This window comes from Grus americana, chromosome Z (genome assembly GCF_028858705.1).
Source record: "Grus americana isolate bGruAme1 chromosome Z, bGruAme1.mat, whole genome shotgun sequence".
Taxonomy (NCBI): Eukaryota; Metazoa; Chordata; class Aves; order Gruiformes; family Gruidae; genus Grus; species Grus americana.
This window is the reverse complement of record NC_072891.1, coordinates 65,123,891-65,150,794: the sequence shown is the minus strand read 5'-3', so window position 1 is coordinate 65,150,794 and position 26,904 is coordinate 65,123,891. Positions and strand designations below refer to the sequence as shown.

At 39.1% G+C, this 26,904-nt stretch overlaps 1 protein-coding gene across 3 annotated transcripts in view; it reads right to left on the bottom strand.

The window, feature by feature from the left end:
- Positions 1 to 12,747: 12,747 nt before the first annotated feature.
- The window catches only part of KCNN2 (potassium calcium-activated channel subfamily N member 2), a 70,575-nt gene continuing 56,418 nt past the window's right edge, over positions 12,748 to 26,904 (bottom strand). For 2 of the 3 annotated variants that reach the window (XM_054810805.1, XM_054810807.1), the window contains 4 exons: positions 22,556 to 22,666; positions 19,877 to 20,004; positions 15,188 to 15,257; positions 12,748 to 13,404 (listed from right to left, as the gene is read on the bottom strand). In XM_054810805.1, the coding sequence (XP_054666780.1) occupies positions 13,117 to 13,404; positions 15,188 to 15,257; positions 19,877 to 20,004; positions 22,556 to 22,666 (597 nt within the window). In that variant the 3' untranslated portion in view covers positions 12,748 to 13,116. The remainder of the gene's footprint in view (positions 13,405 to 15,187; positions 15,258 to 19,876; positions 20,005 to 22,555; positions 22,667 to 26,904) is intronic. The other variant, XM_054810806.1, reaches the window with a different exon arrangement.

Below are 26,904 nucleotides of genomic sequence, written 5' to 3'. Positions count from 1 at the left end.
CACAACAGACACTGCCTTGATTTGCTTTTCCTTGATAGCTGTTATTTGCTAGAAGCTGCAGTAGTAGTGAACTTCCCTTCTTGCCTCCTGGGGAACAAACATGCAGCAAAGTTCCTTCTTTCCTTTGGGAGATGTTAACAGGTCATGAAGATCCAGTGTGCGAATATGTAAAATTTTTACAGGACTTAAGAAACTGTTAATGATAGCTGAGAAGATGAATTTATATAGTAACAGAGGTGTGTTAATCTTACAACAATGACAGGTGCTTTAGAAAGTTAAATCTTAAATTAAAATTATTTATTAATTAAGTATTAATTTTTGATTGATTTATATATATGTGTGTGTGTGTATATATATATATAAATTGAAGTTTGGGTGCACCATCCTCCATTAATTTTTACTTATTTTCTCTCCACTAGTGTCAGGGAACAGCTGCATTCTCTTTGCTTATAATACGATAAGGCCCACAATTCACCACACTCACACAGGGTGCCAGCTATTTGATGTTCTAGTATTCTCCCCCTGGCATTACCTGATTTTCTCAGAAGTTAGTAACAACCTGTTGAAAATCCACTGGGAGGATTTCTAGTTAGCGAGTGGGCAGCTGCTGCTGAAGTTAACCCTTTGCAACTTGTGGAAACAAGAGAGTCCCTTCCAGAGAGGAATGAAGGAGGAGTTCAGTTGTAGATCACTGACAATAGTTAACTAAACTTCCAGCAGAGCTGAGAGTGGATGCTGTTGTTCATTAAGAACTGAATGGATCGTTTCACAGAAACAGTAAATATATTCAGAGTTAAAAGGCTGTAGCTGCCACAGGTAAAACTGCACTGGGTCTCAGCATCTGACCGAGAGGTGAGATGTACTATTTACACATTGCGCACCTGTTAAACCACTAATGACTCTGTTTAAAGCCTGTTGAAAACTGTTTAAAAGGCTGTCATTAATCTAAACTGACATTGTTTCCAAAATACTTCTGTGGGGTTTTTTTGTGGGTTTGGTTTTAATCAATAGCCTTTATAGTCTTTCTGTAATCCTATTCCCTGTCTGTTCCCTGTTATCGGCATACTTGATGTTTTTCCTCTGGTTGTCTTTGTTACAGAACTGACAGGAAATGGCTGAAATTAGATGGATGTAAATTTTCTGTAGTCCAATGAATTTTGAGCTTTCCTGGTTGGGAGGAAAAGCAAGGTGTTGAGTAACAAAAACATGACTCCAGATCACTTGATGTGCCCCTGGTACCCATGCTAGGCTTCTATGCGTTTGTCACTACTTAAAGAAAATACAAATGACAAGTGTGCGGAAGTCCAAAGAAAGCAGGTCATTGACAGTGAACCAGGAGTCATTTTTTGTGTAAGATTTGAAATGAGCATCCATATTTTAAAATAAATCTTAAAACTCTGCATGGAGTTTTTTCTTCAAACCACAGCACTCATCTCTTGCCAGTAATTCAAGGAATATTGAAATAATGCAAATCTGAAAGAAGGGAGAAGCATAACATGTCAACTTATCTCAGGTACTTCTTTTAGAGTCTAGTATAGTTGGAAACAGTGATGTTGCATAAATATTTCATAAGAAAATCCCCATGTGATTCTTTTTAAGTGACTGGTTAATGCTCAAATGGTTGCATGCTACAAATTACCTCTGAAATTGGTGAACTTCTTGTAAGAAATCACTTACAGCATTTTACATCTCATTAAATTCTTGCAATGTTTTAAGTGAAAAGTAAACGGCAATAACACTGCTGGTTTAGCTTTTTCCCTGTGCGCTTGGTAGGGACAGAAAAAGCCTACAACTAACTTCACAAGAGGCATTTAATAATGGCATTATTTCTCAAAGTGTTTCTAGCACTTGCATCATTGAGGTCCTCTCTGTCTGATTTGCTTCCAAATCCCACCAGAAACAGCTTTATTTTTTTTTAATATTACACTTGCACAGTGTTGCCTGATGCAAAAGTTCAGACCGTCTCTGACTCCACAGAGGAAGGAGCAAAGCACCAAGTCACCAGGGCTTCCTCCCAGCCAATAAGACAAGAAAGAGGCTGTATGGAATTACATATTTAGTACTTTTTGCAGGGACCTGAGCCCGGCTTTCCAGCTTTCTAGGGAAGAGCACCCTACCACAGGGAGAATGAAGATGATGGATGGGTAGTTGTTACGGTGTGCACCTGGAAAGGAGTAGGAGAAGAAAACTGCATGCCAGTTCTTGCTCTAATAAGTATCTTTATATTTGAATCATCTGAAAATCATACTGAATCATACTGAAAATAGACGGCTGAACCCAACCACCTTGCAGAAATGAAAAATCTTTTTTTTTTTCCTATGACTGTCATTGCTACCATGCTTTTGGGTTAATTCAAATGTTTTTCCTCAAAAAAACCCACCAAAACCACAAACACAAAAAAACCAAAAACCAGGAAATGTCTTCTTTTTTGGCGCAAGCGCTGAACTCCAAGTATATTCACAGGTGTGGGTGACGTACATCCATCCCTGAGGGGTTAGAAATCAAATCTCAGGGAAAAGAGTTGTATTCCTTATAGATTACTTTGGATAGATAACTTCTCGGTGACTTCCCTTCCATCAGAGACTTATCTAGCAGAAAGGCCAGGCCTTGCAGCAGAAATTAATTTATTTGCCATCAAGATTTTCTGACAGTCATTTTGCAAATTACTTGGAGCAATAATACACATTGCTTCAGGGAAGCTTCAGGCTCTGTTTAAGTGAATTAAGTCTTCATTCGCAAGACTGAAATCACCACATCCTTTGCTGGGCTCCTTTGTGCAGTTGCCTTGTACCCAGCCTTGGTGCTCAGCACATTTGTCATGCACTCAGCTGAACTGAACCAGAACTGTTCAAACAACAGTGAAACAACTTGTGAAGCAGTGTGAGGCATGCTGTTCTGCAGCTCCTTGCAGGGCGAATAGTGTGAGTCAAAGCAGGTGGAACTTCATATCCTGAATTGTGCATTCAAATGCCATCACCTAGAATCTGGCCATTTCATACACACATAACAGGTATTTTCTCCACCAACTTAGAAGGTTACAAAAGGCCTCTGCTTCTGACAATGTCTTTTTTACATCCACTATGCAAAGATCAAAGAGAGGGAGTTTGAAGACAGCTTTAGAAAAAAGAGAGACTTGCCAATCTGTTTGTCATTTAGAAAAAGCTTAATGTATAAATGTCATGGAAACAAGCTGTTCCTACTGAATAAAACCAACACTTTTCTTCATATTTCTTCCTTCTTAATATTTTCAATGCAGAGGAAAAAAGAAGGCAAATGTTAAACATTTAAAAGCAAATATTTTCTATGGTAGCAGTCTAGCTGTCTGTATTTTTTTTTTTTTTTTTTTTGTCTAGTCCTCTTTGAATGTTGTATGCTACAGCTGGAGATCTTTGAGCAGAAAGCTGGCAGGGGAAGTAGATATTCACATGCACTAAATGTGGGCTGCAGACAGAGGCCACCAGACACCAGACCATGTCTACATTGTCTGTAGAGATGGCCTACATCTTCTCCATGGCAGAGGTGGACATGGCCTCTAAAGGACAATTCAGACCTATCCACTGACCACCAATAGAGAGACTGCAGGTTGTGCCAGCTGAGGATCTAACAATTCTGGAATTTGTTGCAAAACTTATTTGAAAGCCTACCCACTACTTGCCCATCTTTCTTCTGTTTCCCTTCTGCTGGAAAGAATATCTGCAGTTCTGGAAATGCACATATTTTATGCTGCTGTATTACAGCGATTGCTTCAAATTGAAAATAAATATAGCTGAATCACTAAATAAATTTTATAGGCTGGAGAAAATAGGGTAGCAAGGCAGGAAATATAACCTTCAATATGGGAGTTCTGGAAAAGCGGTCTATTTCTTATGTACAATTTTTATGTATTTTTTCATGCACTTGATAACAGAAATAAATATGGCCTAATTTCCTACCACTGCACTTTTGATATCTGATTAGCTTCCTCTGTGTATAGATTGTAACTAAAAAATCTAAAGGGACAGAAATGCTTCCAGCTATTCCTGCATTATCTTCCAAAGTAGCTTGGGAAATCATGGCAAAGCTGCTTCTCTCAAGACCTAATTGGGGATGATGTGCTGAGCAGCCAGTAAAAGGTGTTACAGCATCTGCTAACCAGGTGAATTCAATGGGCACAGACATCTTCTGGCATGTCTCTGGAAATGGCCAGGTAGTCAGACCTGCCTGCAGTCCATACACTCCTCAGGGGGCCCTGAGCCCAGCAGCAGGAGGTGCTTTCAAAGTGTGTTGAAACTGCAGATAATACACTATGTTTGATTCACCTTTATTAGCCAAATGGTCTGAAAGCTCTACTTTAAAGGAAGCTAATGAAGCAAGGTGGCTTGCTAGCACATTTCAGCCTTGATATTGTCTTCTGAACTTGTGTGCTCAGGAGTGAAACTGCAGGTCTTTTGTCTCATTGTCACGCAGCATAAGTGGGTAGACTTTAATGTTTAACCACTTAGAAGCTAAGCTCCTAAATCTCATTGCCCAGCTAGAACACCTTACTAAGGTTTATTTCCCTTGAATCTTGATAACTGGTGTTGGGGCAGCACTGTCGGTTTTGATCTCGAAAGTGGCAAGTTGTCTGCAAGGGTCCTGCTGAGCGGCACAGTGTTGCCCTGTGTTTGTAGTGGAGCAGCAGACATCGTGCCTTCCTCACAGCAGTGGCACTGCCTGTCAAAACAAGTGAGGTCTTATCATGCTTGAGATGTGATAGGAAAAGCATTTTTCAGTCCATAACACCATTTGAGAAATACGAGAATGTAGTGATACAGTGATGCAGGAGGAAGAACAGATGGAGTCATCATAACCTCCATGTTACATGCTGCTGCCCTGCCGAGGGGGCCATGACCACCTTCGGTTTGAGTCTTCCTATCTGCTCTCTCCAGTTACATGCTCTGGGCCAGTGGCCTCTCAAGTGCCCCAGGGCCACCTCGCCTTTCCGATCAGTACTGGCGGCTCTGTACCAGGGATGCCAACAGAGGCAGCCGCCGTTCCCCATGCTCAGCAGCTGTGGGAGGAAAATGTGTAGAGCAAAGGGTTGAGGGTTGGCAGGAGCAATGGGGGGAGTGTGGGTGGCATGCACTGTTGAGAGATGTTTTAACCAAAGCGCATGTGCATGCATGTGTGTGCAAAAATGAAGCCTTGGAGCTCTGGTCATTACTGCAATGTTAGCCAGTATGCCACAAGTATTTGAAACTGCAGGTTGAGTTTAGGTGTGATTCTTAATACAGTTTTCTTGTACTCCTACACACAACAGGTTCACGTGCTGACCATTGGACATTTCTAACTTCTCCAGCAGGAATATGGACTCAGTCACTTTGGAGAGGTAGACCACTGCCACACTTCATTTTGCACAGAGTTGTGCTACTCAGCACATTGCATAGGATTGTTGTTGGGGTTTTTTTTAAAGGGCAATTCTGAGTGTGCAAAATTGCTCCTGAGGTATTTTATTTGTTTGATTTTTGCTTTGGACTACTTGAAACCTCATCTCTCACAATTTTTCCGGAAGCTAGGTGCCTGTCTTTTGAGACTGTAATCTAGCACAAACTCTCTCAGGTTTTCTCCTCATTTCTATTACAGTTCAGAGTTCTTTGTTAAAAAATCTTGCTTTATTTCTGTGTGATGAGCAGCCCTCATTCTTCTGTAATAGTTTGACAACTTCTTCTTATAAAGTGATAAACAGTGTTAAACACAGTGTGTCCCTATTGTTCATTGTTGGGAAATATAATTGCAGTCTCTTACTTTTCATTCATAACCATCACTTTCAGACCTGGAGTGAGGCTTCACTTAAACCCCTTCTAAGCTCCAAAGCCTGTAGCTGGTCAATTCACCCACTTGAATGTTTTCTTTTAACTTCATTATTATCCCTGGCGCCACATGATGTTTCATCATTTATCTGGACTGGAGATGCTCTTCCTCTCAGAGACCTGCTTTGTTGTAATCACATAGTAGAACATGCAGCTCCTCTTTAGATTCAAGACATTTTGAAATGCAGGTTTGGATGGCAACAAGAGATCAGAATAGGCATTGTTTTAAAGTAGAACCTTTTAGTCTAACTAAAAGCTTGTTGCTTGCTTCACGTATAATTGAAAACAGCCTAGATTCTACTAAATATTTGAAGATACTAATGGGTTGAAGTGAATCTGAATGCAAGGGAAGTCAGCATAAAGCATTTTATGCTTCACTTCTCCATCTGATTTGGTTACTTGCCACGTTAGATTGCAACAGGTTCATGTCTGTGGCTTACGGGGGTTTTTTTGCACTGCAGCTGTGCTGCATATCCTCCATTATCCAGAAAGGCTTGTAGTCCTCTGCAGGAGAATATTCTTCATATAAAAGCCTGAAAATTATTGACCTAATGGAACTTCAACTCAAGAGTCTAATATACAGCAATATGGTCATGCTAATTCTGGCAAGTGCCTCCATTTTAGCTTTCTCAGAGCATGCCTACACACCCTAGCCCCGACTATGCTGCACCTGCTCCATCCATGTGCTGTACTGCCCAGCTGCAAGCAATTCTTGGCAGGGAGTCAAGTGTCTGCATTAGGCTTGGTGCTATGCTAACCCCTAAGTCTTGAGCAGAGTTGCATAAATTAACACAGGTCTCCTCTCCTTTTTATTGTGATCATCCTGCCCATCAGGCTGTTCTTGAGAGATGTGACTTATTCGCTCAGTGCTGCGCTAACTCACTCTACAGTGAGTGAAACCTGTGGTTTCTGGAGTGAGTGAAACCACGTGGTTTCTGGACCAGAGTTGATATGCAGATGGTGAGGCATTCAGGCAGATCAGACTGCACACCTGACTGCAGAGTGTCTCCTAAGCATCTCTTTTTCTTTATTCTGTCAGTCATGGAGACAGCAAAGATCCTTATAGATACTCCTTACAAGGTCTGGAGAAAAAGGTCTAACAGAAATTACAGTTTAGTCTTCTCTGCACTTGTGCTAACAGGTACAGGACCAGATTCATAAGCCTTGATTGACAGATGTTGGTTAATTTCATTATGCATACATAAAGTTCCACATAGCTAAATGGTTGGGTCTGAATGTGCGTAAGCTCCACCTCAGGACTGTACTGATAAGGCAGTGCTCTTCCTGGGCTACAGCTGGCTTGCACCTAGGTAGCCAGGAGTGCTGGTGGAGGAAAAGTTTGACTGTGTCCTCCTGAGCATGTAGATATGCTGGTGAGGGGTAGGTTTCTGAAAGTGAGACACAGCAGTGTTAGCTCTTTCGTCCCTTCCCCTCTTTATTTGGCTGCTTCTCACCACTTAATAATCATCTTGAGAGGGGTGGACTGAAAAGGCAAAAGGAACCTCTTTTTTAAAAAAGAAACAGTATGAGCCACAAAAAAATTGGCAGAACATCTTACTCATCAGAAAATTTTCCTTCCGTAGATAAAACTTACCAAGAATTTTTCATAACTTAGGGGGAAAGAGCTTTCCGACAATTTCCATTTGTAGTACTGATATGGGTAGTAGGTTTAATTCTGAATATTAGACACTTATATTTAAACCATTTATTCTTTTATGTTTAGATATGCTTTTAGCGTGCTGTGTACCAATCTGAATGTCCTATGTACGATCTGACATGGTGTGCTGGTTTTGGATGGGATAGAGTTAATTTTCTTCATAGCAGCTGTTATGGGGCTGTGTTTTAGATTTGTGCTGAAAACAGTGTTGATAACACAGAGATGTTTTTGTTACTGCTGAGCAGTGCTCACACAGAGCCAAGGCCTTTTCTGCTCCTCACCCCACCCCACCAGCGAGGAGGCTGGGGGTGCACAAGGACTTGGGAGGGGACACAGCCAGGACAGCTGACCCCAACTGCCCACAGGGATATTCCATACCATATGATGTCATGCTCAGCATATACAGCTGGGGGAAGAAGACGGAAGGGGGTGACATTCGGAGTGATGGCGTTTGTCTTCCCAAGTCACTGTTAGGTGTGCTGGAGCCCTGCTTTCCTGGAGATGGCTGAAAACCTGCCTGCCCATGGGAAGTGGGGAATGAATTCCTTGTCTTGCTTTGCTTGTGTGTGTGACTTTTGCTTTACCTATTAAACTGTCTGTATCTCAACCCATGAGTTTTCTCACTTTCACTCTTCTGATTCTCTCCCCCATCCCACCAGGGAGGAATAGGTGAGTGGCTGTGTGGGGCTGAGCTGCCAACTGAGGCAAAACCACAGCACATAGAAAGAGTCTTACAAACCGAGCAGCAGTAAAAACAGTATGTCTGTCACGTGTCTTTGACCTCTAATGATGACAGTGATTCAGACTCAGTCTGGGGAGCCATTGTTTTTAAATAGCTCACAAGGAAAGGTATGGAGTTCCAGAAGGCGTTCCGTGCTTGTAAGCTTGATGGTTAACATTTAGATAGTGAAGCTCTTTCCATATCATATCCATCTTTATGGAGCAGCAGAAAGTAAAGAAAGGCTGAGTCACACAAGTCAGTCTGGGAAGATCTGCAGGCTTACAACAGATAATGATTTGAAGAATTAAAAACTTGAAGGCTGGGAAAGAGTGGCTGGAAAGTTGTCCAGTGGAAAAGGACCTGGAGGTGTTGGTTGACAGCCAGCTGAATATGAGCCAGCAGTGTGCCCGGGTGGCCAAGAAGGCCAAGAGCATCCTGGCTTGTATCAGAAGTGGTGTGGCCAGCAGGAGCAGGGAAGTGATCGTCCCTCTGTACTTGCCACTGGTGACGCTGCACCTTGACTCCTGTGTTCAGTTTTGGGCCCCTCAGTACAAGAAAGACATTGAGGTGCTGGAGCACGTCCAGAGAAGGGCAATGAAGCTGATGAAGGGTCTAGAGCACAAGTCCTGTGAGGAGCGGCTGAGGGAACTGGGGTTGTTTAGCCTGGAGAAAAGGAGGCTGAGGGGAGACCTTCTCGCTCTCTACAACTACCTGACAGGAGGTTTTAGCCAGGTGGGTGTTGGTCTCTTCTCCCAAGTAACAAGGAACAGGACAAGAGGAAATGGCCTCAAGTTGCACCAGGGGAGGTTTAGATTGGATATTAGGAAAAATTTCTTCACGGAAAGGGTTGTCAATCATTGGAACAGGCTGCCCAGGGAAGTGGTTGAGTCACCATTCCTGGAAGTATTTAAAACACAGGTAGATGTGGTGCTTAGGGACATGGTTTAGTGGTTGGACTTGGCAGTGCTATGTTAAAGGTTGGACTCGATGATCTTAAAGGTCTTTTCCAATGAAAACAATTCTATGATTCTATGATTCAGAACTGCAGAGCATTTGCAAGTATAGTATCTGTGAATGTATTATTCTGATCCTACAAAAACTTAAATGTAACTAAAAAATACTATTTAAATCAATGTACTTCGTTTTAAGCATGGTAAATAGACTCCTTACAGGCAAAATATCTTTCCTAAGTGTCATTAAAAATGTAGGGATTAGCAACAAGACTCCAAAGTAACAGATAAATGGAATCGGTGTCTGGAATGCAGTGAAGTTCAACAGCAACTCAAAGCTGAATTTTCCTGTTGGTGAGGCTAAAGGAAAAGGTGCATGAAGCTTTTCAACTGTAACACGGTAAATATGCTATATGCTTTGAGAAAGATTCCGTGTTGTTTGTAAACAGTCTTTCAAGGAAAAATCTATATTCAACTGCACAAGCAGTTCCAGAGATCTGTCATAACACTACTTTTTCCTTTTTGGTGAGCTCATACACTGAACAAAGTGTGGGAGCTTACATTTCAGAAATAAAATATCAGTAATTGAATTTGTGGTACTACAAAACTCAAACAAGGAAAGATTAAAAGAATTTTTCTATCAGGAGTAAGAAGATCAAACCCATATTGCTTTGTGCTCTCCTGAATTTAAGTTTATATCTGTCCTTTCTTGGACTGGATTCACAGATAGTGCCTAAGTGCTTTTCAAAACTAGGTATTTAGAAGAAAAGAAGCGTCAGCACCCAAAATGCAGATAAAATACTTCTAGTGAGCTTTAGAGTAAAGCAGGCTGGAGCACCTCTCCCATGAGGACAGGCTGAGAGAGTTGGGGTTGCACAGCCTGGAGAAGAGAAGGCTCCAGGGAGATCTAATGGCGGCCTTCCAGTACCTGAAGGAGCCTGCAGGAAAGCTGGAGAGGGACTGTTTATCAGGGAATGTAGTGACAGGACAAGGGGTAATGCCTTTAAGCTGAAGGAGGGTCGACTTAGGTTAGATCTTAGGAAGAAATTCTTCACTCTGAGAGTGGTGAGGTACAGGAACAGGTTGCCCAGAGAGGTTGTGGAGGCCCCATCCCTGGAAGTGTTCAAGGCCAGGTTGGATGGGGCTTTGGGCAACGTGGTCTAGTGGAGGGTGTCCCTGCCCATGGCAGGGGGGTTGGAACTAGGTGGTCTTTGAGGTCTCTTCCAACCCGAACCATTCTATTATTCTATAATTCTAAATTAAGAAATTGAACTGGAGTATTCCATGTTGTCATCATTTATTGTTTGCTTTAAAAACAAAGGAATCAAAAAACATTGGCAGGTTGTTACAGAACCCTGCTGATGGGGATAGTCCTGGTACATCTCACAGCCCTCCTTGCATAAAGCTGCTGCAAGAATTTGGTAGGTTCAAACTCCTAAGTCCTACTGTGTAAAAGAAATTGAGAGGTCAAAGATGACAGTTGCTCTTTCACATCAGAATAAAACAGCTCAATACTTATAGCTAGATCTTAATTCAAACTTAACTCTGACAGATTAGCAAGAATTTTCAATGTGGAGCTACAGTTCTTTAAAAACCCAGTTCTACAATCCAGAGGAGAAAAAAACCCAGGTCTTACAAAAAAAAAAAAAAAAAGATGTTGTAAACAATGAAAGAGCTAGTTCAAGCTGACAGAACAAGAAGGAATGTATCCAAGCTACAGCAAGTGCATTTCACATTCAGTAACAGGAAAAATATTCTAAATTAAACACAAAAAATGGGAGAATGGACAAACAAAAATCTTAAAAAAAAAGAGAATTCTGAAACTTGACTATTACATTCCAATATTATTAATCACTACTTCTAATCTGGCCAACAATGTAAAGTGGGTGGCCTCATGACCACTCAAAATCTCATCTAGTTTAAGACTGGGCTAGCACAGCATTAGCACTATATAATATCCATCTTTTCCTTTAGAAATGAACTTCATAACCACAAAAGCAGAACTGCAAAAACTGCTTATTATTTCCAGTCACAAAATACCAGTCTGTAAACAAGGCACTCCAAAGGCATTCAACTGTCCTGCTCGTCTAGGGGGAAAATACTGCAAAGTCATCATTTTTCTCAAGGACATAAAAAGTGTTGGAGAAACCCTTGACCTTTTCATGAACAAGCAATGCCTCTGGATGTAACTTATATTCATCAGTTAGAGGCAGACCCTTTATTTTAAATAAGCGTGAAGTGTTTGCTGTTTTTCAGATTATGTATTTGGTTTGGGGAATTTCGGGTGCTGGGGAGAACAGCTTTTCTGCCTTGCCCAGCACAGCTCTGCTCTGGCTCTCAGCAGTACTGTCTTCCCTGCCTGTGGCTACTGATCAGAACTCACAATGTCTCATGGAGCAATGGGCATTTCCTCCAACATGTGTGTTACTTCTAGGTAGATATAGTATTCCTCAGAAACAGTCAGCCATGCCTACTTACTATACTTAACTATAGTGACATGCTTGTCTGTAAATTCAGGGTGAGGGTGGTGGGACTAGCCTACTTCATAAATATCAAGTACTATAAAATATTTCATAAAGTCAAATAGGTTCCTGTTTATAATTAGGAATTATGAATCCAAGTTGCATGTGCTGAGCATTTAAGCTTACCTAGTTTTGCTACTCTGGAATATAAACCAGGAGGAAAGTCAGCCAGAATTTTTTCACAACCATGTACACTATGCTTTGTGGTTGGCTTTTTTTGGGTTTTTTTTGTTGGTTTTGTTTTTTAGTGGGTTTTTTTTTTAAGAAAGCAGGAGACCTTACTATTTCTGCATGAAAGTAAAGTACCACTGATACCCCACTGCCATAACTCCAGTCTACAGCAGGGTTTTTTACAACAGTTTTTGGAAATAGTACTAAAAGTGTCTTGCTAAACTTCACTGCATAGCAGAGACCATGGGGATTACCCAGACATAATATATACAGAACACTGTGCTGCCACAACGCAATTGTGTATACTATAACTCCATGTGTGAGTCATTCACTCCAGAAACATTAAACACAAAAAAGGGAGTGCAGAAAGTAGCAACCTAACACTTTCGAAACCCAAAGAGTGTTAATGGGACACTTCCAGCTTGAAAGTCATGTTTCTGTCTGGGCATACTTACCTGGCATAATTATGAGACTCTGAATAAATGAACAGGACTCTACCTGTGCTTTTTGCATGCCAGTAGCTTTAAAAATAGTCAGTTTAAAAGATCTTTGCCATGGGCATTGCATAAATAATTTTATATACATAAGTATATATGTATATATATTATCTATGTGTGTGTACAAATGCATGTTAAACAAAAGCCCTAAGAGATTTCAAAAACCCATAGCATACTTCATAACTTATTTTCTAGGATAAACTATATTTTTAATTAATTACTTCAGAAATCGAAGCTGTCAGTGACCTTTTAAAATGACTATACATATAGAGCACACTGTTAGATGACTATTGATTTTTTTCCCCCTCCACTGCAAGCAAAGTTCAGAGAATTAGTTTTCATACTGAGAGATGATTATTAAGCTTCAATTTTGTTTCTTAAAAGTTTAATTAGGCCTTTTGATTGTGAATTTTTTTTCAGTTGTTAAGTCCAAGTAACCAAGCAACTATGTGCAGAAATTAACCTTTTTATTATGTTATATAATGTAGTAGTAAAGTTTGTTTGAAGTGCATGAATAAAAAGTTAGTGAAATTACAGGAGGAACAATCTAATATAGCAATAATAGGTGCATTCACTGTGCATCTGAGAGGAGGAGGGGGGAAAAAAGAAGAGTTTTCACTCATTTTGGCCTAAAACATGTTCAGGTTTCCAGGATTCTGACATCAGAACCCAGATAACTCTGGTTAGAACCATAGGGCTTTACAATAAAAGCTAAAATATTGACCATATGATGGCAAAAAGTCTTTATTTTGTGGTTAACTTATTCTCTTCTAGCTACTCTCTGATGAAGTTGGTGGTGCTGTGGAGGATGATCTCCTTCTTCTTGACAAAGATCGTGATCGTTCAGCACTGTAGGCAACATGCTTATCAAAATTTTGTATCTGAGACTCGAGGAAATCCCTCTGTTGCTGGCTGATTGTCTGGCTAATCAGTCCAGGGAGAGCTTGAATGCTACCAATTAAAGTTTCCAGTTTAGTTTCCAGAGTAACAATTCTCTTCTCAAAATCTTCGCTTCTCTCATTTAAGTCAGAAATCATGTCATACATGATGTTTTGAGTCTGAAAGTAGAAGGATGTAAACAAAGGTTTAGAGAGACCTTACTTATATTATAACAAGCAGCACAACTCTACACAGGTTTGTAAAAGCTTTTGCGCTTGACCAAAAAAAGGATATGAATATTATAACAATATCTAGTCTTGTGAAATTATTTTCCTTGTAGATTCAGAATAAACTTTCTACTAAATTTCTTGAGCAGAAATGTAATATATTTTGAGTAGCACTTTGCATGTCAATGTCTAAATGAATTAGACAAAAGACGAGAGCTTTTTTGGAAGTTCAGTTGCTTAGAAATGCACCGTGCTAAGCTCTGTGAATAGTCAGTTGTGTAAGCCACCAGGAAACCGAAGGCTCCAAAGCTGTGATCCATCCTTGACTCTTCTGTATTTCCTCCAACTTAAGAGTAGTAGGGTGGATTGTTTTTGATTGTTTTTGATTGTGCAAGGAGTAAAAATTCAATTGTGTGTTTCTCTACTTCTGCGTTCCTCAATCTATCTGCCCTCTGCAAAACAGTGTTTGGTTACAGCAAGTATATAGGGTGTACTTTAAAATGCTGTAGTGGTCAGTAAAAATGTAATCTGAAATGTGTTATTTCACAGACTTGGAACTGGTTAAAAATAATTTCTCCCTCTGATAGACTGAGACTTCAAATTAGACTTAAACTAGAGTCAAAACTGGATGTAATGCAGTAGATAAACTGAAGTTCATAAACCAAAGGGAATGAAAGTTAATTGAATGACTTCCTGCCTGAAGTGTAAAGCACTTCAGTATCAGATGAATGTCGATAACGCATTTCTCTACCCCCTGTTTTAAGATGCTAGCATAACCCTTGAAAGCCAAGTAGTCTACATTAAATAGTATCTGAAAAGTCCTTATCAGTTGCCAGAAGCATTAGATTGAAATGTATTTTCAGCAACTGAAGTTGTCAGGTGGTTCTCTAAAGCAAAAGGGGAATGAACTCTGAAGAGTTTAATCTTTGCTTTGATATACTTCAAATTGAGGAGGGTTCCAAGGTACATGAAGAGGTGCACAAGAAACCCTTAGAAAAAGCCCATTAATGCCTCTAATGGGGCCTCAAATTAAGATTAAAGTAACTGTTGCATATTGAGGTCTAATGTGAAACCTGGAATGTTATCAGCTCAGCCCTCTCTCTAGGTTTTTTTTTATATTAATGAAAAATCTAGCAACACCAGACAAGCAGTTTGCAACTGAATAGCATCTTTTACCTCATCTCAAAGGGCTTAAAAAAGATTAATAATATCATCAAAGCAGGCAAGTATTATTCATTATCAAAACTTAAACAAATGCAAACCTACATTGACTTGTCCAAAGTCACTGCTGCATAAGACAACAGGGATAGAAAACCAGAACCTCTAATTCCAGTCTGTGTGTGAGCCTGTGTACTACGATCACTCGTGGCACAGTCACTATCGCTGGATGGGAAATCTCTTTACTACGTAGCACTAAACTACTATGGCTGACTCACAGCTCAGCATTTACCATGACCACTGCAGTCACTTCAGGAGCTCTCAGGATCAGCCTCTCAATTGTGAAATATTTTTTCAAATGTACAAAAAAAAAAATACAGTGCATTCAAACTTTGGTCAGAGCCACAAACAAGATGTTTCATTCAGTAGGTGTTACCACAAAACACACAGATTTTAATTTTCTACAAATAGTAAACTTGTTAACAATATTTGCATGTATAATGCATAACATTTTCACTTATAAACTCTTCATTTTGATGAAGGATGAATGTTAAAACAACAGTAATTGCCTACTAACCTTTGCCAGGTCCACCAAAGTGTTGGCTTGATCATTCAGTTTCCTTTGTTCCATTTTTACACTTCTTAATCTAAAAAGTGGAATTTTAAGTCAGATTTTTTGTGTAGGTGGACGTATAAGGATTTCTAAAAAGCATGCACAAAACTTACAAGAGCAAGTAACTGCATGGACAATGCCTTGAGTACTTCGTGTACAGTCAGAATTGGTCATGTGCCTGCTACAATGAGAAGCATGCTTCTTCAACACCGCAAAAAAGGAAAGAGCAAGGAAATGTGATGTCCTCGAGAATACCATTTGCCATGGTCAAACTTGAATTCAAAAAGGGAGATAACAATTTATCCAGACTATATGAAAGAAAGCCAAAACATTCCTCAAAGCCTCAGTATCGTGACAAGTAGATATAGGAAGAAACATAGAACAACTAGTTTTTGACATTGATGTTGTAGCAATCAAGAATCTTCCCATGCCTACATGACTAGATACAGGTATTAGCCCTGTTCTGTCGGAAATGGATTGGGTTAGCAGGTGTTTGAACCTGATGGAAATACAGTGATAAGTGAGTTTCTCATTGCTTTAAAGAGAACTTCCATCTGAACAGCAGCTAAATAACCAACATACTTGCCAATACATTTGATTTTCTTACATAATTTGTGAATCTAAATACGATTACATTTTAAACTTACATTAGACATTCCTTTTCAATGCACTATTTAAACTACAGCATTGAAAAACTATGAAAGAAGCAGGAAGGTATATTTTTCTCTTTGATGCCTACCTATCTGCATTAGTATTAGTTATCCACATTCTTTGAGAGATATGTACATGACCTTTCTTATGTGTTTGCTGAAACCAAGTCCATGTCTTTCAGATTAACTATTACAGGAGTGGTTTGTAGATGTGATTTTCACAAATAAGCCACTGGTCCCTTAAGTATGAGTCATTTGTTCAACATTTCCCAACAGAGAAATACTTGGACTTTCAATGACTTTTCTGGTGGCTGTTCTAAGCAGGGAATAGCATTTTTCAAAAACAACATATCAAATTATAAACAATGTGTGATACGATACCATGCAGTCTATTAGTATGTCAAGGGCCAACCAAACCAACCATTTGGTTAGCTGTCAAATGAAAATAAAGGCAGCATTTTGTGGCAGGTGGTTTGCTAATACATATTCTGCCTATTTCTCAATGATGGTGTTACTTAGAAAGCTAGCTGAAAGAAAGTCTTCTTGTAGATATTCCAAAATCAGGAAGTTTCTGTTCATATCATTAGTTACCAAGCATTTCCTTTCATATCTAGGCTAATTGGCACGAGAAAGTAAGTTATGAAGAGTGAAATATCTTTTAAAACACATGGAAATAACTCTATTAAGGTAGAAATCAATTGCTCACATAAAATTGATATTCCAGAGGTTTGTTACTGGAACGTCATACGCTCTTCTTCCCCTGCAGGCTTCCTTCACAGCACAACATAAATGCAGACTGTTGGAATGGTGCTTTCAAAGGCTATAAGCCAGAGCTATTCTAAAGCAAAAAATATGGAGGAGTCTCCAAGGTATGGAGTTATATCATTACAGTCTCAAAACAGAATAATTACTCCAAGGTAAGCATGTAATGATTTAACTAGAGAATAACAACCCTAGTGTTTTCGTAAGCATCTCTCAAATAATTTGCAGAATAAGTGTTTTCTGCTTTTCTTAAGATTCATTGACTCATCTGTTTGCCAGTTAGTATTTTAATCTTAAAATTTGAAGAAATCCATTGTTATTGTAGCAATACAAGTATCAGCTGATACCAAAAGAATAATTCCTCACGGCAACCAACCCAATACCTATCACAGACTGTAAAAACATATCTCTAGGTAATGGCAAGTCTTTAGCTGCAGCAGCCGGATTTAAAGAAAACTGTCAGACTTTGATTCCTAAATTCATTAAGAGAAAACATGAAACATCTTGATTTTATGAACTTCACTTATCACAGCAAGAGATCATGATTCTGGATCGCATTTCCATGGCAGCAATCAGACCACTGAAGTTCACAAATAAAGACTCTATTTTTTGCATGCAGACAGTGGTAAATTCTGCAAATTTAGAAAGGAACAGCTTATACAACTTACTTCCGAGCTCTATTTTCATTTTGTTGAAATAAAAAGACAAAACAAAAGAAAACAAACTGTAAAATATACTAAAACAACCAAATGAGCACAGTGGGCTCGATTCAGCAGGTGGGAAGTCCTAGGGAGCTGCTACTTCTTTCAATCAGTAACTGCCTGAGGTGGAGTCTAACACTTGCATTCATGAAGGAACCCGCAAGAGCTTCAAACCTTCTCTTTTAACTATCGTCTGTGTATTTTCTTATTCATACAATACATGACATGCCTTTTAATAGTATCATGTACAGTGATGATTTCGCCTTCATCTTATTTAGTGTGCATGAGAAGTAAAAAAGACCCAGACCAGCTGAAGACAGTTTTAGAGACTCTTATCATGATCTGCCCTGGTTTCTTATATAAAACAGGCTCTGAAATTTCACTCCTTTTATTTCTGTCTCCAGTGAAATGGTTGGAAAGGTGAAGGAGGGGGACCAATAAAAACCTAAGAATCCAGAAAGATGGAAAAGAGACATGTACTACCATGAGTCACTTGAGAAAAGTTCAAAGACGCAAAGGGATAAAAAAGAATTTGCACCCATCTACTCTGCTACAGGTGGAAGAAAGCAAACTGCTGGAGCAATGTTTTCATCCATGGCACACTCTTCATCATGTTGAGAAAATTATCTTTTTTTTTTTTTCTTCTTAAATAGAAAAGTTTTGGGAATGGGATGCAGAGTGCTAAAGGACAGAGGCAAATGCATTAGTAACATAGCTGTTCAAAGTTTTGCTAGCACAGCTAGGAAGGAATTACTGCTGCCACCTTCTTCACCCCACCTGATTAATGAATTTTTAAAGCAGGTGTAGAACATTTTACACCCTATGAAGCTCTTCTGGGCTTGAATGATATATAAAGCTGCAGATCGAGCCTGCTGTGCTTTTTAGCTTCTTCTCTGAATATGTGCACGCGCGTGCGCGCACACACACACAGAGAATGAATAGAAAAGTTAAAATGTTAAGGAATAACCTTTGCAATCAAGGATTCAAGTCCATCAAGGGATGCACAGGACATGCCATCCTCTATCCCAGAACCTCTACCACTCCTTTCTGCCTCCCAATCCTTTAAGCTAAGCAGGATGACCAAACTGGGAAAATAAACCTTTTATATCCATATAAAAATGCCTTGACTTTTGTTGTCTTTTTATTCCTTCAAGTATTTCTGCAATAGCACAGTAACATTTAATCCTGCAAGTTTGCTGAATATAATATAGTAATGAAGGTTTATAGAATACTCCATACCTTAAGCTTAGCTATCCATTGCTTTAAAACATTGCTTTGAAACAGAGGAACAAAGACTGTTAGCCTAAATTTACTAATAGGAAATATGATAACCTGGCCTATCCTTCCTGTCTTTCCTGCAAGATGACACATAGGTGTTCTTTCCATGATGGATGCTTCCCTCACATCTCCTCACAGGTTGGCTCAGACACAGACCCACGCTCAAAAGTTATCAAAACATCAGTTCGAAATTAAACTTACTTAATTTATCTACATCTGCCTAGTATCTCATGGGAACAAATTTCATACACTGTACAAATGGCTGCCTAAGGCTGGATGGGGACATTGAATAGAGCAGACAAATAGTGACATGGGTCCTGACCGTTCCTCAAGAAGAATCTGTGGTTCTTGGGGGCAAAAGTCTCTTTTTTTTGTCCCATGTAGTCCAAGGAAGACTAAGTGAATCATTATGCAATTCTACTGGTTTTGATGTGCTATATGACAAATATGTATTATGAATTTTAGATAAATATTTATAGTCTGGCAATACCACAATTCTGCTTAATCCTACTACTGGTTACAGTTCTCAGGCTTGTTTTCAACCCCTTAAGATTTCAGTAGAACTGAAGAACTCATCTGAATCACACCAGAGGTGCTCAAAGGTCACACAAAGACTGCTGGCATATACTTCCATTTTCTAGAACGGATGTCAGGGGTCATAGCTGACATACTAACACTCGATTTTATGCACTGAGAACATGTGGTGAAGAGAGGCAACTAATTGCTGTTGGGCTGTACAATGACGCTTGATGTGTATTCTTTTCATTGAACGCTACATACATACTCATAGGGTCTCTTCTATCTTATCATTCTGATATTAAATTATTAAAACGTCTACTACAAATGAAAAGTTTTTCATTTTCTTCTGTCTGTTGTAGCTTGTGTCTTACTACCAGTAAGCAAATGCATAATAACAAAGGATAGTCTCAGTGGCAAAAGACAAAAAAAGTCTTAGATAATTCAAGAAACATGGGAACTTCTGAAAAAAAGAAACAAGTTTGAGTTACCCTATATTGGACATACACAGCCAGCATATTCTTCGATTTTTTTGGAAACAGGTAATACAGTAAAACTTTATCTTTTTCTTAGTCTTAGAGAAAAATCAACTTCAAGAGCAATGTTCTATGAAGGGGGAGAGACAGAGTGGGGGTGGACAGAAGGGAGTAGGCAGGATGGGACACGGACTAAGAGTGGCTGTGAAGGAGAGGGAAGCTAAGAGAGAAAACACCTGGAGAGGAAAACCAAAACAAAATAGTACTTACTGATGAATAGCTTGCAAGAATTTGCGTTGATGTTTCCTTACTTTTGCATGGTCTATCTTTTTAACCAGCTTTGTGTTTTTATAAATTAACCATGTTTCCCTGAGTACATTGGCAGCTGCATTTTTCACCTGTTTAATAAAAGAAAAACACAAAAGTAGCATTACGTCATGTTTTCTCTTTTCTGGTATAAACTCTTTCTAAAGCACTTAAGACCTTGCCTAACCGTGGGAAGTGGGTACATCAAGAAGTTGCAGCACTGAGGCCAGAAAGCAATAACTGGACCAAGGGGACTGCTGAGCAATTTCTGTGTTACTTAAAAATGTGATATTGGGACCAGCTCTCTTTGCATTGAAGAATACTTTGTCCCTCTTTAAAAAGTTAGAGCTGTTTGGTGTTTACAGCAATATAAATTACAGTGAGGAAATACTAATGCATTATCTGTATGATAGGTAACTAAATGTATTTAACAGGATCTTAAAATGTCTCTCTCTCTCTTGTTCTGTGATTGGTACCTATTAATTCTCTTAGCAATTTAACAGTCTTTTAAACTTCCAGAGCTGTTTGAGCATACTTTTTTTAAATATATTTTTATTCTTGTTTCTTTTTTACCATTCTCCAATGAGATGCAAAAAAATCTTGTCAATTTATTTGGTCAGTATTCATAAGTCCTTTGAATTTTATTTTTAAGTGAGACTTTCCATAAAATGTTAAAAGTAAAAGTACCTATAGTTCCTTCTTAGGTCCTCCAAAATTTTCAAGAATGCTTGAAAACAACAGACAAAAAATTTCAGTGCAATGCTGATTAATGACAGAATGACTAGGTTACTTGCAAAGGAAAACTGTCCTTATTGTTCATCTTTATTTTCTCTCCTTGCAACTTTATATCATGCCTGTCACTGCATCATCAGAGCTAAATCAATGTCTACGTAAAGGCATCGCAGCAATGCCGTGCAGTAGCTCTTCCAGCAAGAGGTCCCCACCTTGTACCTGTGGAAGTGTTGGAGAACCTTGGATGTGACTTCAGTGGAAGCACAATCACATTTTAGAGACCTCCTCACAATCTCTTCCTAGTCCTTGCATTTCCACAAGGCATGGCTATCTTCAGGTTGTGAGGAGACCTCTCTGGTATCTGCGTAACTGATTTGTGACCTGACGTGCATCTCAGATTTGTTTGCTGGGTTTGTTTTTCATGAGTTTTGAGTTTCATCAGTTTGAATCTACCAAAGCATCACTTGGATACAGTATTAGACTGATATTTAGATTTATATGAAGGATGGCTGAATAAAATAAAATTTTCAAGGCACAAATGAACACCAGACTCAAAATCTGGCCAATCCTTACAAAACCTTTTTCACCCCTGAAAGACATTTTGAGCTCAGCTGTCAGATTACACTAGAAAAGTGCCTGTGTTAGGAAGGGACAAATTGTCCATGGTCTAGTATCAACAAGACCTTAACTGGCTATAATAGGAGTGTAAATCAAGAAGCTCAGATAGACACCTCAAGTCAGACACCCTTTATATCTATATAACAACTGCCTTCCCACCCATCCTTAGTCTTTCCCCACCATGACTGTTTAGGGGAGATACAAGCTGTCAGTGGTGACCAGCATAGAAACATGAGAGCCAGCACAACCAGAGCGGTGTGCTGATGTGTCCTGGAAACACAGCGTGTAGAGACATGGCACGTCTCTTGGCAGCAGAGGACCTGTGGCAGAGCAGCACTACTCTGCTGCAAGGAGCTGGGCTGAGGGAGCCAACCTCCTTCCTGCCTGGAGCAGAGCTGTGATTTCCAGCTCGGAGCAGAGCCGTGGTTTCCAGCTTGGGCATTGACATCCCTCTCCACCCATCTGTAAAAACAAGGTCTGCTGAGTTCCTCCTGTGAGTGCAAGGACCTTCCTCTCTGTACTGGCTCTTCTCAGTAACGACAACTAAACGAGTTGAGAGGACTGTGTAGCTCCTACTCATTTTCTTCTTCCCTCATCACTGACCTGGTTTATTTCAATAAAGGATTTCTATTGCCTCAGTTGTTGAATTCTTTCATTTTCCAAGATGTTATAGTAATTTAAACTATATTTCATAAGGAAAAAACTAAAGTATTTTTTATGAATTCTAATGGCTTCTAGAGGTTTTTTTTAAAATAATCTCTTCTAAAAATATTATTATCTACAATCATCTTTCAAGGCACTTCAGTACTGTGTGCCATTATGTGAACCCTGTGTTGAGTACACAAAGCAATTGGAAAGACTATCTCACTCACAAACTATGAATATGTCTTTTTTTTAAGAACATCCTTCATAGCTTGAAATTCTTGTATGTATCAGTCATTTCACCTATTTTAGCTACAAAATTTTTATATATTCTTCTCATATGCTGCATGAACATTTTTTAGTTTAATATAACAGTCTTTAGTTTCACAACATTCAACTGTTGATTATCCCAATTATTTTAGAGCTGCAAGGACCCTTTACGAAAGAGTGTTCAAATCGTCAAAATCTGCTGAGAACTTGCAGTTGCTCTCAATTCAGAGAAAAGCTCAAGGCATTCAATTCCTCTTCCTTGCAAAATCACACCTGTGAAAAAGTTCAGCAGAAGAACAGAGCAAGAGACTATTTAAAACAAATGCAGAAATAAATTAACACACATTTCCTTTTCAGTTGTGAATATAAAGTGTGACTTACTCTTTTAGTTAGCTGGGTGTCCATCATGAAATTATGCACATGTTTTTCAGCTTTGGTAAGTTCTAACTTCCTTGCCACCACAGCTACCACCAGTGCAGTGCACCCAGCACCCTGAAAACAATAAAACCCCCCCCCAAGATGTTACTACTGCATTTTGCAGAATTTTTAGTGGAAGTTTCTCCTTTGCTGTAGAAATATGGCAGGCATCAGGTGATTCATCCCTGGTAAATATAGTGAACTTGCTACAGCTATTTCAGTTCAGAGTAATAGGAAAAGTCAGTAATTACAGGCTGGTAAACTGTCAAGGCATAAAAATAATTAGTGAGCAGCATCATTTAAAAGTTCTGCTTTTTTTTCTGCAGGGGTTGAAAATTTGAACACATGTCATTTCTAGTGCATAAACAAAGGGGGTGATCAAAATAACTTCTAAAACCAAGAATATTAGTAAATAAATGCAGAATACCTTGTTCTTAACAATTATCTCAAGGTTACAGCAATTGCTAAAGAGGAACTAAGAATAGATTAGCATTTAACACATAATAAAAGAAAAATTTCTTAGGATTTTCGGTAGGGCCTAAAAATAATCATTAATTTAGTATTTAATCACTTTAGTACACTTCCCTGTTGTTCTCTGAGTCCTTCAACAATCTTTTCCATAGTATTTCTGCTTATCCTATTACCATTTAAAAATAGCATACATACACAAGACCATTTCTTCAAAACCTGGATGGAGAAAATATCAAATTTCTAATTCGTGCTGTGTATATGTATGCATATGCATACATATACACAGACATGCATGTTCACAACAGGCCAAGGCCAGTAGGTGACTGTCCTTTGACATGACAGTGTCTTTATCAGCATGACAAATTTATTTTTTGGGGGGAGGGGAAAGGAAAGGGGGCTAAAATGAGCCAGGTAATGAGAAGCAGCGTCTATTATACACATCTAGAGGTACCATTTACTATATGCTATTAATAAATTCTGCTGCCTTAGTCTTTTTTTTTTTTTAAACAAATATTTACAGGTTCTTTTTAACAAAGTACAAAAATCACATTAAATATACGAGGCTGTGTTTAACTTGCAGGTTCACCCCAATCTAGTTGTTATTGCCCCCCATGTCAGTTACTCTCCAGTATAAAGCAATCTCCTGTTGCACATTGGAGCCTACCACAATTTCATTTGCAAAGCTTTCTTCCACTCTTTCTATATTTCTCCTATTGAATTAAATTTCTCCTATTTCTCCTAAGTTACCCTCTCTCCATTCCCTACCTCCATAACTGCCTTACTCTCTCCAGAAAATCCAGAAGAAATCTCTGAATCTAGCTTCCAAAATACAAATTCCATTAATAAACACATAGAGACTGCAAAATAAACTGATTGGAAACCCCTATTCATATAGTGTCCTCAGAAAAATGAATCTGCTCTCTCTGCTTACTTACTGAGGCACCCAATGAGTTTTGTGAAAGTCTCCAATTAATTAATTCTCCATTCCCATGGATTGTTCCAAGAAATCCATCTGCTCCCTTGCAAACACCTGATTCTCTGCAATTAGTTCTCACCTATCAAATCTTCTATCCCCAACAGCTCCCAGCATTCCCTTGAATAAGTCCCTTGTAATTTTGCTGCATTTTCTGCTTCTCTTCTGTCCTCAGTACTAAGCTTTGTATCTTTGCTGTTCTCTCTCCCTCTGTTCTCCAACCCCATGTCGATAGAAGTTCATGGAAATTTAATTGAAGTCTTGCTCTCTCAATGAGCTAAGTCAAAATGGGGCTGTAAGTTCCTTTGCTTCTCCAGGTCCCCCTAAGAGTTAAAAAGGAAGAAGACAGTCAACGCAGCTTAAGGCTGAGCACTTCAGAAATGCATCGAGCCTTCTGAGAAGAAGATTAGGCAGGAGATGCTCTACCATACGCCCTACCTCCCCAGAAAATAGGTCTCCTTTGGGCTCCTTCCTGTGAATATGCTTCTGCTAATATGCAGAAGACTTCTCAGAGGGCAAATAAATAAATAAAACACGCCATAAAATAGCAAGAACAGGAAGAGAAAAGCAGACAAATTTTGGCCCAGTGTGTCAGGATAACAGACCAGATGTTGATTTAATGACATAACTTGAGTTCTGCCTCCTTACGGCAAGAATGCTAAGACAGAATGAGATTATACATACAGACACCACTAGCAAAGTGGCAGAAAACAGCTGTCTATACCAAGTTAACAGGGGAGAGAAATATTAGATCCCCCTTCCCAGCCCCCCAAAAAAAGGCTAGAGGAATGGTGGCAGACAAAAGGAATTTGGTTTAGGTGAAATTATTCCAGCCATTGCGATTAACTCTCATGCTTTTTCAAAGAGACACAGCAGTTATAAGGGCCAAATGCCGTTAAAAACAGCAGCTTTGTATCTCACATGAAAGACACTGCCTGCAGCAGCAGAATATTGTCACCGACAAGCTATGACAACCACCTCTATGGTAAGCATGCATTGCTATCTTCCTTATCTCCAGAGCAGCTTACTGAAACTGCAAGGTATTCTAGATGCAGGTTACCCCCCCTTGGCTTTGTGGGATATAATGGTATATCAGTATAGCAAAATGAGCTCTTTTAGCATTTCTGCAAAAGAAGGAAGTATTTTATTATCTGCAAGTTTACGTTTCTCAGTACCACAAAGGAAAACAAATTATGTTCATTCTTTAAACAACAGCTTATAGAAATAAGATTGAAATTCCACTTAAAGTACATGATGCTAATTAATATTTTATGTTACAATGCTCTGCACTGTTATACAGCTCCCCTAAAGATCTCAGCATCCTTAAAAATACTAATAAAGTGAGAATTATTCCAAATTGCAGAAAGTAAATAGATGCAATGCAGTTACTTTAAAATGGTAGCATTGTAAGCATCATACTTGCCATCCTGATTCACATGAAAGTTAGTACAATGAATCGAATGAATTCATGCTCATATACTCAGGTTTTTTCTTATATCAATACTGCATAATGCAGCACCTACTTCTTTATTAAAATGACAGGCTAAGTAAAAGTACCACGATAATTATTTCAGTTGCAAGAAGGATTCCTTTGAGAGTAAAATTCTAAAAACTCTTATATTTGATTACTGCATTTTATAATTTCCAACAACATTCTTTTTATACTGTTTTGAATTAAATAATAAACTAAATCACTGCTTTAAGCTCTTGCTTAAATTTCAGGGGTATTATATATCATATAAAGGAAATGAAAAAGGCAGAAATGTATATCTTTTCAAGTATCAAGGCAGTAATTAATTCTACCTGGAATTTGCACTCCTCAGTCAGCCTCCTGCATTACAGAGTTATTGTGGTGTATTTTGGCTTGGTAAGCAGCCTGATTTTAAGGACACTTAGGACTTTCAGGATGTCATAATTTGAAGAAAAAGGGAATGAAAGAATGAATATTCATAACATTCCCTCATCAGTCCACTGCAGCTTTAGATATACACACACGCGCGCACACACACATATATACACGAAAGCCACCAACTACTACCCCATTGAACACTCCATTCAAGGTCCATACCTTCTCCTTCAGATCCTGCTGTGGTTTTACCCAGATCATGTATGAATATACTTATTATATACTATAATAGCTGAGATGCCTTTAGCAGTCTAATCACAGTCCTCTGTCCTGCTCTTCACTGCTGCAGCCCACCCTGAGCTATCTGCTGTTATCATCAGAACCACCAGACCAAAGCTGACTAAAAGTTACCACAGAGAATTTTACATTATGGTAAACTGCAGCAGACATAGCCATGGCAGCTAGAAGGGAAAAGCTGGTGTTGCCCAAAGTATCTGAGGAGGGTGAGGCTATGAAGTTTGGATCAAGACCGTGCCTTTCCTACTGCTCAAAAGTGCTAAGACTGAGGGTTCACACTGGTCCAATACACAGTGATTGCAAAACTGCAGAGTTTGGGCTTCAATAAAGTCTAGCATTTGCATCTAACATTCTGGTAAGTGTCTAGTTCTAGTGATAACCAGAGAGAGGTGCTTGCAACTCTTCAACTAAAGGGTTATCTAAGGCAAAGAATGGATAGCACTGGCTGGTAAGCCGTACTGAAAATATCCTTCAGTCAGCAGAGAAACCCTGTACTTCTCCTCTAAGTAAACACCTCTGGCATTTCCACTTGGTTCTTTCTTTGGTAAGGTTCCAAAATACCTTTACAAGACAACAATTAATTGAGCCATTTCTGCAACCGCCTGGAGGACATATACATATATATATATATATATATACACACACACACACATATATATATATATACCTGGAGGGTGCTCTTGGTGAGAAAGGAAGCAGCACTGTGTATCAATGTCTCAGCTGAAA